Genomic DNA, 14,918 nt, shown 5'->3' on the forward strand with positions numbered 1-14,918 from the left:
AATAAATAAAAAAAACAGTTCAAGTAAGGAGGCCTACAAACCTGACTCAGTTACACCAGTTCTGTCTGGAGGAATGGGCCAAAATTCCAGCAACTCATTGAGAAGCTTGTTGAAGGCTACCCAAAATGCTTGACTCAAGTAAAACAATTTAAAGGCAATGCTACCAAATACTAACAAAATGTATGTAAACTTCTGACCCACTGGGAATGTGATAAAAGAAATGAAAGCTGAAATAATCCATTCTCTCTACTATTATTCTGACATTTCACATTCTTAAAATAAAGTAGTGATCCTAACTGACCTAAGACAGGGAATGTTTTCTACGATTAAATGTCAGGAATTGTGAAAAACTGAGTTTACATGTATTTGGCTAAGGTGTATGTAAACTTCTGACTTCAACTGTATTTAATATATATCTTTAAATGTAATAAATGTATGATACTAATGAATTTCCTGGAAATTATAATTTATTTGGAGACAAAGTACTTAATTGTCATTTTCAATTTTGTTCAAGGTTATTATATAAAAAAATAAAAAATATTTTTTTTTTTTTATAACTGTCCAAAAAGTAAAAGGATAGAACTTGGGGTAAAAAGCCCCAAATCTGTGTCGCCATGGAGCATAACTCGCATAGTTTTCCATTAAATTCAAACCCAAATAATTATCAAAAGACAAAGATTATTTACTCTAGTCCTTACTGGATGATATATTGTCAGGGTTGGGAGGGTTACTTTTGAAATTACAGATTACAGAATACATGCGGTTAAATTTAATTTGTAATGTATTCAGTTAGATTACTCAAGGTCAGTAAAGTATTCTTATACTTTGGATTACTTCTTCAGCACTGGTAGATTTTTTTCACTTGTTTTGACTATAAAAACTCTGCCAGTACAGTAAGACAAAATACACATGTTAAATATACATTCTCTAAAAAACCTAAATATCTTATGCAGTGTTGTTTCTAAAACAAGATCAATCAAATTGATCTTGTTTTAAGGATTTTTCGATATTTTTTACAGGAAAACAATACAAAAATTATTATCAAAAATATGATTTTTGCCCTAATATCAAAGGTCTTACTAGAAAAAAAAAAAGAAATTATGATTCAACGCAAATTTTCTTGATAAAAAAAAAATATCATGCCTGGTAACGTGCATGTAAAATGGCTAGAAATAGAATTTAAGCTTAGCGTAAAGTTGACAATTTACACAAGGTTTATTTCTATTTCTTCTGCTCCAAACTTACTTCAAACTTACTTCTCTGTCTACTCGTATGAATGTAACACATCATAAGAAAGTGTTTCACCGCTGTTCAAATGCACTTTGGATCACATAATTTATATGTATAAATGTTTTTCATCTGAAAGGACTAAATATTAAATGAAACAAATGACAATAAACTGCAAAGTAATCTCTTCAGTAATCAAAATACTTTTTGAATGTAACTGTATTCTAAATACCAATGATTTAAATTGTAACTATAGTGGAATACAGTTACTTATATTTTGTATTTTAAATACGTAATCCCGTTACATGTATTCCGTTACTCCCCAACCCTGTATATTGTGTATAAGTATCTATCATAGAGCCTACACAGTGTATTTTCAGTTGCAAGTATTTCTTTTTGGGGTTTAACAGCTTGAATGAAAGACCAATTCAATGCAGCTCCTACATCCAATAGACTCGGGTTCACACCAAAAACTATAGTGCAAAAGTGCACTAAGGTTATTCAAACACAAGTGGAGGCCATTGCCATTTTCTTGTGGTGCTACAGCTAAGAGAGGAATATGGATTTAAAATAGGTAGTGTTAAAGTGTTATTTTATGTTTTATGGGGATCTTGTGCTAAGGCTGTGAGTCCTTACTGTGCATGCAGGCCTCAGGTGACTAGACCTGAATAACTCTCAGTAAAGAGGCTCATTAATTAAGCACATGTCTGAATTAGCTATAAATGTGTTTATTCCCAGACAGGAGACTGGCATAGAAGAAAAAGAGAGGTGAAAAGCAGAGGTGGAGGTGTAGACAGGTTAATGACAACAGGTAGTCAGATCACTCACCAGACAGTGATGAAGTCTTGGGGGCCATGGACTTTCAGAAGGGTGAAATTAAGTCGGATGCCCAATCCAGGTGCTACTGTAATTAGCCAGCTACAGTCCGCAGAAGAGGGGTAGTCCTCCGGGTAACCAGGGGAGAAGATTGTGCCATTGTCTGATGTAATATTACCTCCACAGGGCACTATAAGACAAGTAAGAGGAATCAGACATGAATGAGGTCTCTCTCTATGATTTGTCCCTTAACATATCGTGTAGGGCCCAAAGACCAAACTAAGCCAGTCTTGTGGCATCATCAAGAATGTTATTGGAAGATAAGGGGCCAAACCTTACCCAGATAGGGGATGGTGAAGCAAGTGGGAACCCAGATAAGGGCAGAGCAACATGGGTGAAAAGCCCCACTGGCTTCTAAAAAATCACTCAGTCTTCCCAATAGATACACTTTCCTTGTCCGACTCATCTCAGAAATCCCTCTTGTAGCCAGTGCTTTGCATTTATATAGACGTGTCCGTGTTTCTACTGATTCAAATGAATCTTAGACATATGAAATCAAATCCCTTCTTGTCTCTGCTGATCCCACACTGCTGCTAGCCCGATTCAGAGGGGAAATAATCAATGTGATTCGGATGGTGGAATAAAGATAGGCCCGACTTGTACACACACATAAGGACAGTCATAATAGACTTTAGCTTCAAATGTCAGCAGTTTCTTGCAATGTCAAGGTCTCGCTATCCCCACTTCTTTCCCAACTCATCCCTGTCCTCTCTATCTTTCTACAATTCTTCCTGCGCTCCATCCTTTTCCCTCATTTCCTCTCATCTCCGACAGCATCCTTTGAGCTGTGCCTATGTTATGTTAATCCCTGATGGCGTGTGCTCTTTCTCTGCACCTTACCTGCTAAATGAAGTATCGATCAGGGCATTGATTAAAAAAAAAGCATAAATGCATTGTGGCGCAATCGATTGGTGAAAAACGTTAAGTGGTGAGTATGAATGGGAGGATATGGGGCTGGAGTCAGAGGAGGAGGAGGAGGCAAGAGGAACAGGGTTGGGAACCTATGCATGGGAGAGGAAATATACAGTATGTACAACACAGCGCACATAGAACTCTGGGTGCAAACTGTTAGTGGCAGCATGTGCAGGTGATGGTTGGGGCCATAACTGGGGCAAGTATATAAGAAAGACAAAGACAAATGAAAAGACAGAAAAGGGCTTTTCACAATGCTTAATCCTGGGTTATAACATTTAATTTTCATCCTGAGTAAAGCAGTTTTTCACACATTTGCCCCACTTTTGAGCTGCTAACATCAAATTGTGTAGTGTACAATGTGAAAAATTGCAGTGCTAGAATGGTACAGCTGTTTAAGGAATAGTTAACCCAAAAAAATACAATTCTGTCATCATTTACTTACCCTCATGTTGTTCCATACCCATTTGACTACACTCTTAAAATTGAATACATAGATAATAAATTAATTGCAGCCTTCATCAACCAAATGACAAAGGAAAATGCATCTGTTTGCACTTCCGCAGTTAAAAAAGAATATAAATTTTAAGACATTAGTAATTAATCTTACAGTTAATACAAAAGATTTTGTTTTAACATTGGCCCCAAACACTTACTTAGTTTACTAATTTTAAATCTTGACTTGTACTAAACATAAATAACTAATACTGGCATTATATTCATGCTGTTTAGCCAGAGGGAAACTGGCCCTCACAGTGAGCCTGGTTTCCCCCAAGTTTATTTTTCTCCATTAACCAACATCTTATGGAGTTTTGTGTTCTTTGCCACAGTCGCCTTAAGCTTGCTCATGGGGGTCTAAATATAAATCTAATTATTTTCAGTTATTTATTTTAATGCACAATTTACAATCATGTTTTATTAATATTATTATTATTATTAAACCACACTATTATGACTCGAATACATTACTATATTACAGCCTTTTCTGTTAAAGCATAATTTTCTGTAAAGCTGCTTTGTGTGTTGTGAAAAGCATTATACAAATGAAAATGATCTGACTTGAAAAATGACTTGACTTGACCTTCCTTCTATAGAATACAAAAGGGTATGTTAGGAAGACAGCCTCAGTCACCATTCATTTTCATTGTATGAAAAAAAAAAAAAAGATAAATGAAAGTGAATGGTGACCGAGACTATCATCCTGCCAAAGATATTTTGTGTTCCATGGAAGAAAGTAATTCATAAATGTATGGAACATTTTAAATTGTTGGGTGAACTAAAGGCCCCGATATACATCTAGAGAAGTTCTTCTTTGTTTTACATTCAGGGGTAAAAAGAAGTTCGAAACAGCCAAGCAACGTAATAGTGTTTGCGAACATTCAGACACCTGCCACACCACTGTGGGAGGCATTTAAAAGTAAATTTAAATATAAGGGCGCTCAGTAAAACCTAAAGTGATGTGACAGTAAAATGTTTTATCAACAACTTTATATCTCATTCTATGAGTAGAATTCACACTACATCAGGAAAAGATGTTTTTTTAACCACTTGATGATGATTTAAAGTAGTATATGGTATATACAGTAGAAAATGCGCAATTAGTCTTTTTTACATTCTGAATTCATGACGCTAATGAACAGATTTCACTCTGTTATTGTAATTTATGATGACAATGACACTACTGCAAAGACTGGTGTACACAAGAGTGTAAATGGGAAGACTATAGACAAAAGAATGATGATGAGAGGGGCATATCTTAATATGGGCAGATGTGTGAATAGCGTTCACTGCAGAAGGCACATGACTGAAGCAGCATATAAAAGAAAAGAGTGAATGGCGAGCTGTTACAAACCACTGAAACGAACACAAAAACAACTTCTTTTTGGCCAGATTTGTTTGACGTCACACCCGTTCGTTCTTTGATTTCATATTAAGTATTTAGGGTATATATATATATATATATATATACTGTGTATGTATGTATGTATGTATATATATATATATATACACACACACACACACACACACACACACACACACACACACACACACACACACACACACACACTGGTGGCCAAAAGTTTGGAATAACGTACAGCTTTTGCTGCTTTGGAAGGAAATTGGTACTTTAATTCACCAAAGTGGCATTCAACTGATCACAAAGTATAGCAGGACATTACTGATGTAAAACAGCACCATCACTATTTGAAAAAAGTAATTTTTGATCAAATCTAGACAGGCCCCATTTCCAGCAGCCATCACTCCAACACCTAATCTTTGAGTTATCATGCTAAATTGCTAATTTTGTACTAGAAAATCACTTGCCATTATATCAAACACAGCTGAAAGCTATTTGGTTCGTTAAATGAAGCTTAACATTGTCTTTGTGTTTGTTTTTGAGTTGCCACAGTATGCAATAGACTGGCATGTCTTAAGGTCAATATTAGGTCAAAAATGGCAAAAAAAGAAACAGCTTTCTCTAGAAATTCATCAGTCAATCATTGTTTTGAGGAATGAAGGCTATATAATGCTTGAAATTGCAAAAAAAAAAAAAACAAAAAAAAAAAAAACTGAAGATTTCATACAAAGGTGTACACTCCAGTCTTCAAAGATAAAGAACAACTGGCTCTAACAAGGACAGAAAGAGATGTGGAAGGCCAGATGTACAACTAAACAAGAGGATAAGTACATCAGAGTCTCTAGTTTGAGAAATAGATGCCTCACATGTCCTCAGCTGACAGCTTCATTGAATTCTACCCGCTCAACACCAGTTTAATGTACAACAGTAAAGAGAAGACTCAGGGGTGCAGGCCTTATGAGAAGAATTACATAGAAAAAAACACTTTTGAAACAGAAATGCAAAAAAGAAAAGGTTAGAGTGGGCAAAGAAACAGATAATTGGAAAATAATTGGATCTTAACCCCATTGAGCTTTTGTGGGATCAGCTAGACTGTAAGGTGCGTGAGAAGTGCCTGACAAGACAGCCACATCTATGGCAAGTGCTACAGGAAGCATGGGGTGAAATGTCACCTGAGTATCTGGACAAACTGACAGCTAGAATGCCAAGGAACTGCAAAGCTGTCATTGCTGCACGTGGAGGATTTTTTGATGAGAAATCTTGGAAGTAGTTTGAGTTTTTTTTTTTTTTTTTTTTTTTATTGTAATAGTAATTTTTCATGTTATTAATGTCCTGACTATACATTGTGATCAGTTGAATGCCACTTTGGTGAATAAAAGTACCAGTTTATTTCCATAAGAGCAAAATCTGTATGTTATTCCAAAAGTTTGACAGCCAGTGCACGTATACACATAAAGTATACAGTATATATTGCCAGTATTATTTGCCCTTTTCTTTCTTTCTTGGCCCTTAGAAAACTTATCTCCTTGAAACAAGTACTTTACAAGCCATTAAAAATTATATTCACCAGTTAAGTGTCCACTTAAGCTTTCCAAAATGGCTCTGTTGTACTCAATCAGAATCAGAATCAGAATGTGTATGCTTACACATACAAGGAATTTGTCTTGGTGACAGGAGCAAAACAAAAACAATACAAAAACAGCAGCAAGACATAGATAATAAAAAAATAAAAAAATAAATAAAAACTAATTATACACATATGTACAGACACACACATACATACATACATACACATGGGTAGTGCAAATCTAATACAATCTGTTATGTACAGTGTAAATACAAATCTGTTATGTACAGTACAAATGTTTTTTTGTTTTTTTTCAGAGGAATGAAATGGCAGAAGAGGTTGAATGTGTTGGATAAATATGTGAAGACTAAACTGTGTATTGCACATAGTTATTGCTCAATGGGGCAATTTAACAGTTCATGAGATGGATAGCCTGAGGGAAAAAACTGTTCCTGTGCCTGACTGTTCTGGTGCACAGAGCTCTGAAGCATCGGCCAGAAGGCAACAGTTCAAAAAGGTAGTGGGCAGGGTGAGTAGGGTCCAGAGTGATTTTTCCAGCCTTTTTCCTCACTCTGGAAGTGTATAGTTCTTGAAGTGGGGGGTAGGGGGCAACCAATAATCCTCTCAGCAGTCCGAACTGTCCTTTGAAGTCTTCTGATGTCTGATTTCATAGCTGAACCAAACCAGACAGTTATTGAAGTGCAGAGGACAGACTCAATGACTGCTGAGTAGAACTGTATCAGCAGCGCCTGTGGCAGGTTGAATTTCCTCAGCTGGCGGAGGAAGTACAACCTCTGCTGGGCCTTTTTCACAATGAAGTCAGTGTGGGTCTCCCACTTCAGGTCCTGTGAGATGGTAGTGCCCAGGAACCTGAATGACTCCACTGCTGCCACAGTGCTGTTTAGAATGGTGAGGGGGGTCAGTGTTGGGGTGTTCCTCCTAAAGTCCACAATCATCTCCACCGTTTTGAGCATGTTAAGCTCAAGGTTGTTTTGACTGCACCAGACAGCCAGCTGTTTAACCTCCCTTCTGTATGCAGACTCATTATCATCTCGGATGAGGCCGATGACAGTGGTGTCATCTGCAAACTTCAGGAGCTTGACAGAGGGGTCCTTGGCGATGCAGTCATTGGTGTAGAGGGAGAAGAGTAGTGAGGAGAGCACACATCCCTGGGAGGCACCAGTGCTGATTGCACAGGTGCTGGAAGTGAGTTTCCCCTGTCTCACAAGCTGCTGCCTGTCCGTCAGAAAGCTGGTGATCCACTGACAGATAGACATGGGAACAGAGAGTTGGTGTAATTTATTCCGGAGAATAGCTGGGATGATGGTGTTGAAAGCCGAACCGAAGTCCACAAAAAGGATCCTTGCATATGTCCCTGGTCTGTCCAGATGTTGCAGGATATGATGCAATCCCATGTTGACTGCATCATCCACAGACCTGTTTGCTCGATAAGCAAATTGAAGGGGATCTAGAAAGGGTCCAGTGATGTTCTTCAGGTGGGCCAACACCAGTCTCTCAAATGATTTCATGACCACAGACGTCAGGGTGACAGGTCTGTAGTCATTAAGTCCTGTGATTTTTGGTTTCTTTGGGATGGGGATGATAGTGGAATGTTTGAAGCTGCATGGGACTTCACACTGCTCCAGTGATCTATTGAAGATCTGTGTGTAGATGGGGACCAGCTGGTTAGCACAGGATCTAAGACATGCAGGTGAAACGCCATCTGGGCCCTGTGCTCAAAGAGACTTTCTAGCTGCATCTATGGTCTAATAGCAAAATCACCTTCTCTGAACAAAAGAATCACATCTTTCATCTTTCGTCTTGACAGTTTGCATATTACACAGCGTGGAGTATTACTGTATCTATTCTTTCTTGTTTCTCTCAGAACACCAGCACCCTTGAATACCACAAATGTAATTCCACACTCTCTCTGCAAGAGTATTCCAACAAGGCCCAGATTGGTGATAAGTTGTTCATTGTGTAGATAATTGTATCCACCAAATGGATGAATAATATGTGTTTCGTTTTGTGGGTCTACCTGTGCAAAAACATTGGGCAAAGCAATGACACCTAAATGAGGCAGCAAGGCTGTGAATGCTCTGTTAGCTTCTTGAGTACCTCCCCAGAGCGCCTTTATTCCCACACGAGCATTCAGCATCCCCCCTGCATAAGCTACTTCATGACTTGCTGCATAATTAACTCATTGAATCAACTGAAAAAATTAGCAAGAGAATGTGGGTCAAGGATAAGGTGTATGAAAGAGAATCCACTGCTCTCTTTTCCCATCATGCCTTCTGGAGGATGGGGGATGGCAGAAAGGAGCCCTTGAGTCTGTGGGGATGGTTTATTGTAAGGGCTGAATTTGCATTTATTGCCCTACCTGACCCCACATTCAAGCCTGGAGTGATGATGGAAGAACAAAACATTAATTTTAAATAAAATTGTGTCTTAATTTACTCACCCTTATAACTTTCTTTCTTCTGCGAAACACAAACAGATGGATATCACGGGTCATCTTTTCAAAACAATAGCAGTGGATAGTGCCTCATTCCAAAACATAAAAAAAAAAAAAAAAAAGATCCAAAGGTATCTTAAAAGTTGTCCATGCGATTCGTGTGTCATATTAGTCTTCTGAATAGGTACGATTTTGAGAGAAACAACAATAAAAAGTCATTTTTCACAGAAAATCTTGATTATCTTTGTGTGTTCATGAGTGCATTAGAAAACCTTGTTCACAGTGGCTTGTATGTTCATGCGAGAACTTGCGTTGTTTTTAGCAAGATATCTGTCAAGATTTTTACTGGCTAATTAGATTGTATGCCTACAGAAGACTTGACATATGGTGCATGAGTCAGATGGACTATTTTTGATGAAATTTTTGGATCCTTTTTAAGGCTTTAAAGTGAGTCTCTATCAATCTGCCATTGTATTGAAAATATCTTCATTAAAGCATCTCATATTTTTCCACATAAGAAAGTCATACAGATTTGGAACAACAAAGATTTTTACTTTAGGTGAAAAATGTCTTTAAGTTTCATAAAACTTAAAAAATATTGTATGCATGTTGTATTGCATTAAATTAAAAACATGTGTGGAACTGCAGTGTTAATGTTACTATATATTTAAAGGTATTATGTAATACCATTTAAAATCGTAGTTACTATGCAAATATTTATACAGAGCTGCTTGCAATTACACATTATTATTGTTATTACTATGCGATTAATGTTAATAACATGTAACCCTTGTAGACTATTTAGACATACAAAAAGTCTGATAGGACGATATTTATTAAATCTGTCACATGAAACCAGGCTGCTTGGTAAATTAGACTGTCTGAACCCATTATGCAAATAAGCGCACCAGATGTCTACTGACTTTGGGGAGAAAATGGAGGGAATTGTACCTTCACAGCGAGGAAACGGATGATCCCAGTTGCGCGTTGTGCCGTGTTGACAGGTAAGAATGGAGTGCCCCATCAGTTGATACCCTGGATAGCACTCAAAGGAGATGGACTGGCCCACGTTGTAACCAGCCCCCACTACCACACCATAGTGAAAGGGTTCAGGGTCAGGACACTCCTGAAGTTCATAAGCTGGGAAAGAGAGACATTTTGAGACAATGCAACATAACACGAGGAAAAATTTATGATTAATTTTCAATCCTTTTCAAGCCCTCTACACAGTTCATAAAAAGGGCATGTGATTCTGATATCTCCAAATATTCAATCTCCAAATCAAATATTCAATCTCTGAGCTTCAAGCATCAAATTCCAATTTGTTCTAAGCTTAGACTCTGGAAAAGATGCATGCAAACCATATGCATTAAATCAACTGATTGAGCGAAAATGATTGCTGTACAAAAACAATGCATTTGGAACTGCAAAAATGTATAAAAACAAATGTAATCAAAGACCTTGCAGTGACAGATGTGGTCAGTTTAGCTCAGATAGACTTCCTCAGTTATGGAGACCTGAAATGTATGGCAACTCAGCTATATTATTACTGTTTATTTAAAAATAATTATTATAAATAAATAAAATACAAGTTTTAAAAGACAAAGTTTTTGTTTATTTTTTTATTATTATTTCTGCCTGGGTCTGAAACTACTATCAGAATGTTTGCTAAATTATTTTTCAAATCTCATAGAAAAAAAAAAAAAAAAGGAAATATGATGAGGCTTTCAGATGCATAATGAATATTACTAAAGGAATTGATTTATGTGGATCAGAGCATCTTATGTGGCAGTTTGTGGCAAGCTCTGCAAAAGCGTGTACTGCTGGATATAATGCTTGATTTATATGCTAATGTATATATAATTATGTAAATACTTATTTCACAAGTCATTGCAATTCTGCAAACTTTCCTTGCATTACAGTACAAATTCCTCTAGCTTTTATGGATCTGTCTTTGAAGATAAAAAAGGCCATTTCTACGACACTCGTTGCATTTTGATTTCGCTCATTGGACTCATATTTTGCATTGGTTTCTAAGGAAATAACTGACATCAGCAGCATTTGATACCTGATGGATTTTATGCACAGTTTCACAGAGCCAGGGTTATTACAGTGTTTACTCATTATCTTGACTGATTGTTTTGGCAAGGTATTGAAATTGACATTCAGACTGAGGTGCTTGAGAAGATAAATGTGCAAAAGGAAAAGAGGAACTGCAACAACAATGCTAAATACAACATCGAGTGGTCTGGAGAGTGACGCACTTGTGTTGTTTTGTATTTAATACATGTTCAATTCTCAATAACTTCTTTTGACCTTATTTTCCTTTTTTGTTAGTTTCCTTACCCTGATAATCAAATCTGAAGCCAGGCTTATTCTGCGAGTGATCGCTATGGAAATATATTGTGGTCTCATGGGAGGTGGTTAGAAGAGAGGGTGGTATATCCTGCCCACTGAATCTGCCAATCACAGTGCTGGTGTCGAAAGGCCCATTCCTAATTTCCAGGAAATCATGGTTGGCCTCAGTGGAAAAGTTGAGGAATTGCACATGAGCTCCTGTTAGGATAACAAAAAACAAAAACAAAAAAACAACAGGATTTATTCAGTAACAAATCAGTTAGTCTAAAAGTTCTGAGCGACTCTAAGGCCCTTTTAACATCTTAAAAAAACCACAACAATTATATATATATATATATATATATATATATATATATATATATATATATATATATAAGCGTAGGAAACGTGAGCTGGGTTTAGACCGTCGTGAGACAGGTTAGTTTTACCCTGCTGATGATGTGTTGTTATATATATATATATATATATATTCAAAGTATCACCCTTGGTAAATATGAGCAAAGAAGGCTGTGAAAAAAAAATCTGCAATGTTTATCGCTTTGATCCTTCATTAAAAAAATTCACAAAAATCTAACCTTTAATTGAAGAAAAACAATTGAAAGAAGGAAATCTCTCACTATTAAATAAATATTTTTCCCCAAAACACGTTGGCCACAATTATTTGCACCCCTAGAAATTATTATGAGTAAAATACATGTGAAGTATATTCCCATTCATATTTTAAATTTTTTAGTGCACCTGGGTAACTAGGAAGATGAAATTGTTCAGCCATGACTACCTGTTTCACAGGGGTATAAATATGAGGTAACACACAGGCCAAATTCCCTTAATCATCAGTCACCGTGGGTTAGACTAAAGAATATACACTGATGGCCAAAAGTTTAGAATAACATACAGATTTTGCTCTTATTGAAAGAAATTGGTACTTTTATTCACCAAAGTGGCATTAAACTGATCACAATGTATTGTCAGGACATTAATAACATGAAAAATTACTATTATAATTTGAAAAAAAAAAAAAAAAAAAAATTCAGAACTTCTTAAACTACTTCAAAGATTTCTCATCAGAAAATCCTCCACGTGCAGCAATGACAGATTTGCAGTTCCTTGGCATTCTAGCTGTCAGTTTGTCCAGATACTCAGGTGACATTTCACCCCACACTTCCTGTAGCACTTGCCATAGATGTGGCTGTCTTGTTGGGCACTTCTCTCATGCACCTTACAGTCTAGCTGATCCCACAAAAGCTCAATGGGGTTAAGATCCATTACACTCTTTTACAATTCTCTGTTGTCCAATGTTTGTGTTTCTTTGCCCAGTCAAACCTTTTCTTTTAATTTTTTCTGTTTCAAAAGTGGCTTTTTCTTTGCAATTCTTCCCATAAGGCCTGCACCCCTGAGCCTTCTCTTTACTGTTGTACATGAAACTGGTGTTGAGCGAGTAGAATTCAATGAAGCTGTCAGCTGAGGACATGTGAGGCATCTATTTCTCAAACTAGAGACTCTGATGTACTTATCCTCTTGTTTAATTGTGTCTGGGCCTTCCACATCTCTTTCTGTCCTTGTTAGAGCCAGTTGTCCTTTGTCTTTGAAGACTGTAGTTTACACCTTTGTATGATTTTTTTTTGGGGGGGGGATTTCAAACATTTAGCCTTCATTCCTCAAAACAATGATTGACTGACAAGTTTCTAGAGAAAGCTGTTTCTTTTTTTGCTATTTTTGACCTAATATTGACCTTAAGACATGCCAGTCTGTAGCATACTGTGGCAACTCAAAAACAAACACAAAGACAATGTTAAGTTTCATTTAACGAACCAAATAGCTTGCAGCTGTGTTTGATATAATGGAAAGTGATTTTCTAGTACCAAATTAGCAATTTAGCATGATTACCCAAGGATAAGGTGTTGGAGTGATGGCTGCTCGAAATGGGGCCTGTCTAGATTTGATCAAAAATGACTTTTTTCAAATAGTGATGGTGCTGTTTTTTACATAAGTAATGTCCTGACTATAATTTTTTATCAGTTCAATGGCACTTTGGTGAATAAAATTACCAATTTCTTTCCATAAATCTGTACATTATTCCAAACTTTTGGCCGCCAGTGCAGTTCTGATATGTAGCAAAAGGTTGTTGAGCTTAACAAAATGGAAAGTGGCTATAAGAAAATAGCCAAAGCATTGAAAATGTCCATTTCCACCATCAGGGCAATAATTAACAAGTTCCAATCAACTGGAGACTTTAAGAATCAGCCTGGAAAAGGACGTGTGTCTATATTGTCTCCACGCACAGTGAGGAGGATGGTTCAAGTGGCCTAAGAATCTCCAAGGTTCACAACTGGAGAATTGCAGAAATTAGATGGGTCTTAGGGGTCAGAAAGTCAAAAAAATAAATAAATCAGACATCACCTACATCACCACAAGATGTTTGGGAAGGTTTCAAGGAAAATGCCTCTGCTCTCATCCAATAACAAAGTCAAGCATCTTCAGTTTGCCAGACACTACTGGAACTTCAAATGCGACCAGGTTCTATGGTCAGGCTTTTTGGCAGCAAACACCAGAGATGGGTTTGGAGCACACAGAGATAAAGAAGTACCCAATGCCCACGGTTAAATGTGGTGCTGAATCTTTAATGTTGTGGGGCTGTTTTTCTGCCAGAGATCCTGGACATCCTGTTCGGAAACATGGCAGATGGAACGCCATTTTAGGCATCGTGGACTCTATCAAATACCAACTGATAAAAAAATCTAAACCTGGCTACCTCTGCCAGAAAGCTTACAATGGGCCCTGGTTAGATCTTCCAGCAGGACAATGATCCAAAGCAAACATCAAAATCAACACAAAAATGGTTCACTGACCACAAAATCAAGGTCCTGCCATGGTCTTCCCAGTCCCCTGACCTGAACCCCATAGAAAATATGTGGGGTGAACTGAAGAGGAGAGTCCACCAACATGGACCTCTGAATTTGAAGGATCTGTAGAGATTCTTTATGGAGGAATGGCATCAGATCCCTTGCCAGGTGTTCTGAGAAGACTCTTATCTTGGCAAAGGGAGGTTGCAAAAAGTATTGAATAAATGGGTGCCAATAATTATGGCCAATGCATTTAGGAGAATTGTTTTTATTTAATAATGAGATATTTCCCCTGTTTCAATTGTTTTACTTCAATTAAAGGTTAGATTTTTGTGATTTCTTTGAATGAAAGTTCAAAAGGATAAACAACGCATTTTTTTTCACAGCCTTCTTTGCTCATATTTACCAAAGGTGCCAATATAATAACCTAAAGATAAGTAATATATATATATATATATATATATATATATATATATATATATATATATATATATATACACACACAATACTATATTTATGTTTTGAAACCTTCAATATACAACATTACTAAATGCCATTAATGTTTTCATGTTTGGGATTCGCTATAGCAGTTCATGCACGCCATTTATTAATTTGGATTTGTTTTAAAGTATTGTTAATATTTATTTTTAAGCAACATTATTATATTGGACAGCTGTCACATATTTTCTTTTTTCTTTTTTTTTTCTTCACATTTTAGAATAATAGTAAAGTCATCAAAACTATGGAATAACATAAATTATGAATTATGTTGTGACTAAACAAAATCCATAATAAATCAATCATCATATTTTAGCATCTTCA

General features: G+C 36.6%; 1 protein-coding gene across 1 annotated transcript in view; it reads right to left on the minus strand.

Moving 5' to 3' along the window:
- Positions 1–14,918, minus strand: part of LOC127425333 (CUB and sushi domain-containing protein 2-like) — a 463,524-nt gene that overhangs the window by 80,384 nt on the left and 368,222 nt on the right. The window contains exons 41-43 of the mRNA XM_051671189.1: positions 11,242–11,451; positions 9,847–10,035; positions 2,056–2,233 (exon numbers count right to left, since the gene is read on the minus strand). Of these exons, the coding sequence (XP_051527149.1) occupies positions 2,056–2,233; positions 9,847–10,035; positions 11,242–11,451 (577 nt within the window). The remainder of the gene's footprint in view (positions 1–2,055; positions 2,234–9,846; positions 10,036–11,241; positions 11,452–14,918) is intronic.

This window comes from Myxocyprinus asiaticus, chromosome 34, assembly GCF_019703515.2.
Source record: "Myxocyprinus asiaticus isolate MX2 ecotype Aquarium Trade chromosome 34, UBuf_Myxa_2, whole genome shotgun sequence".
NCBI lineage: Eukaryota > Metazoa > Chordata > Actinopteri > Cypriniformes > Catostomidae > Myxocyprinus > Myxocyprinus asiaticus.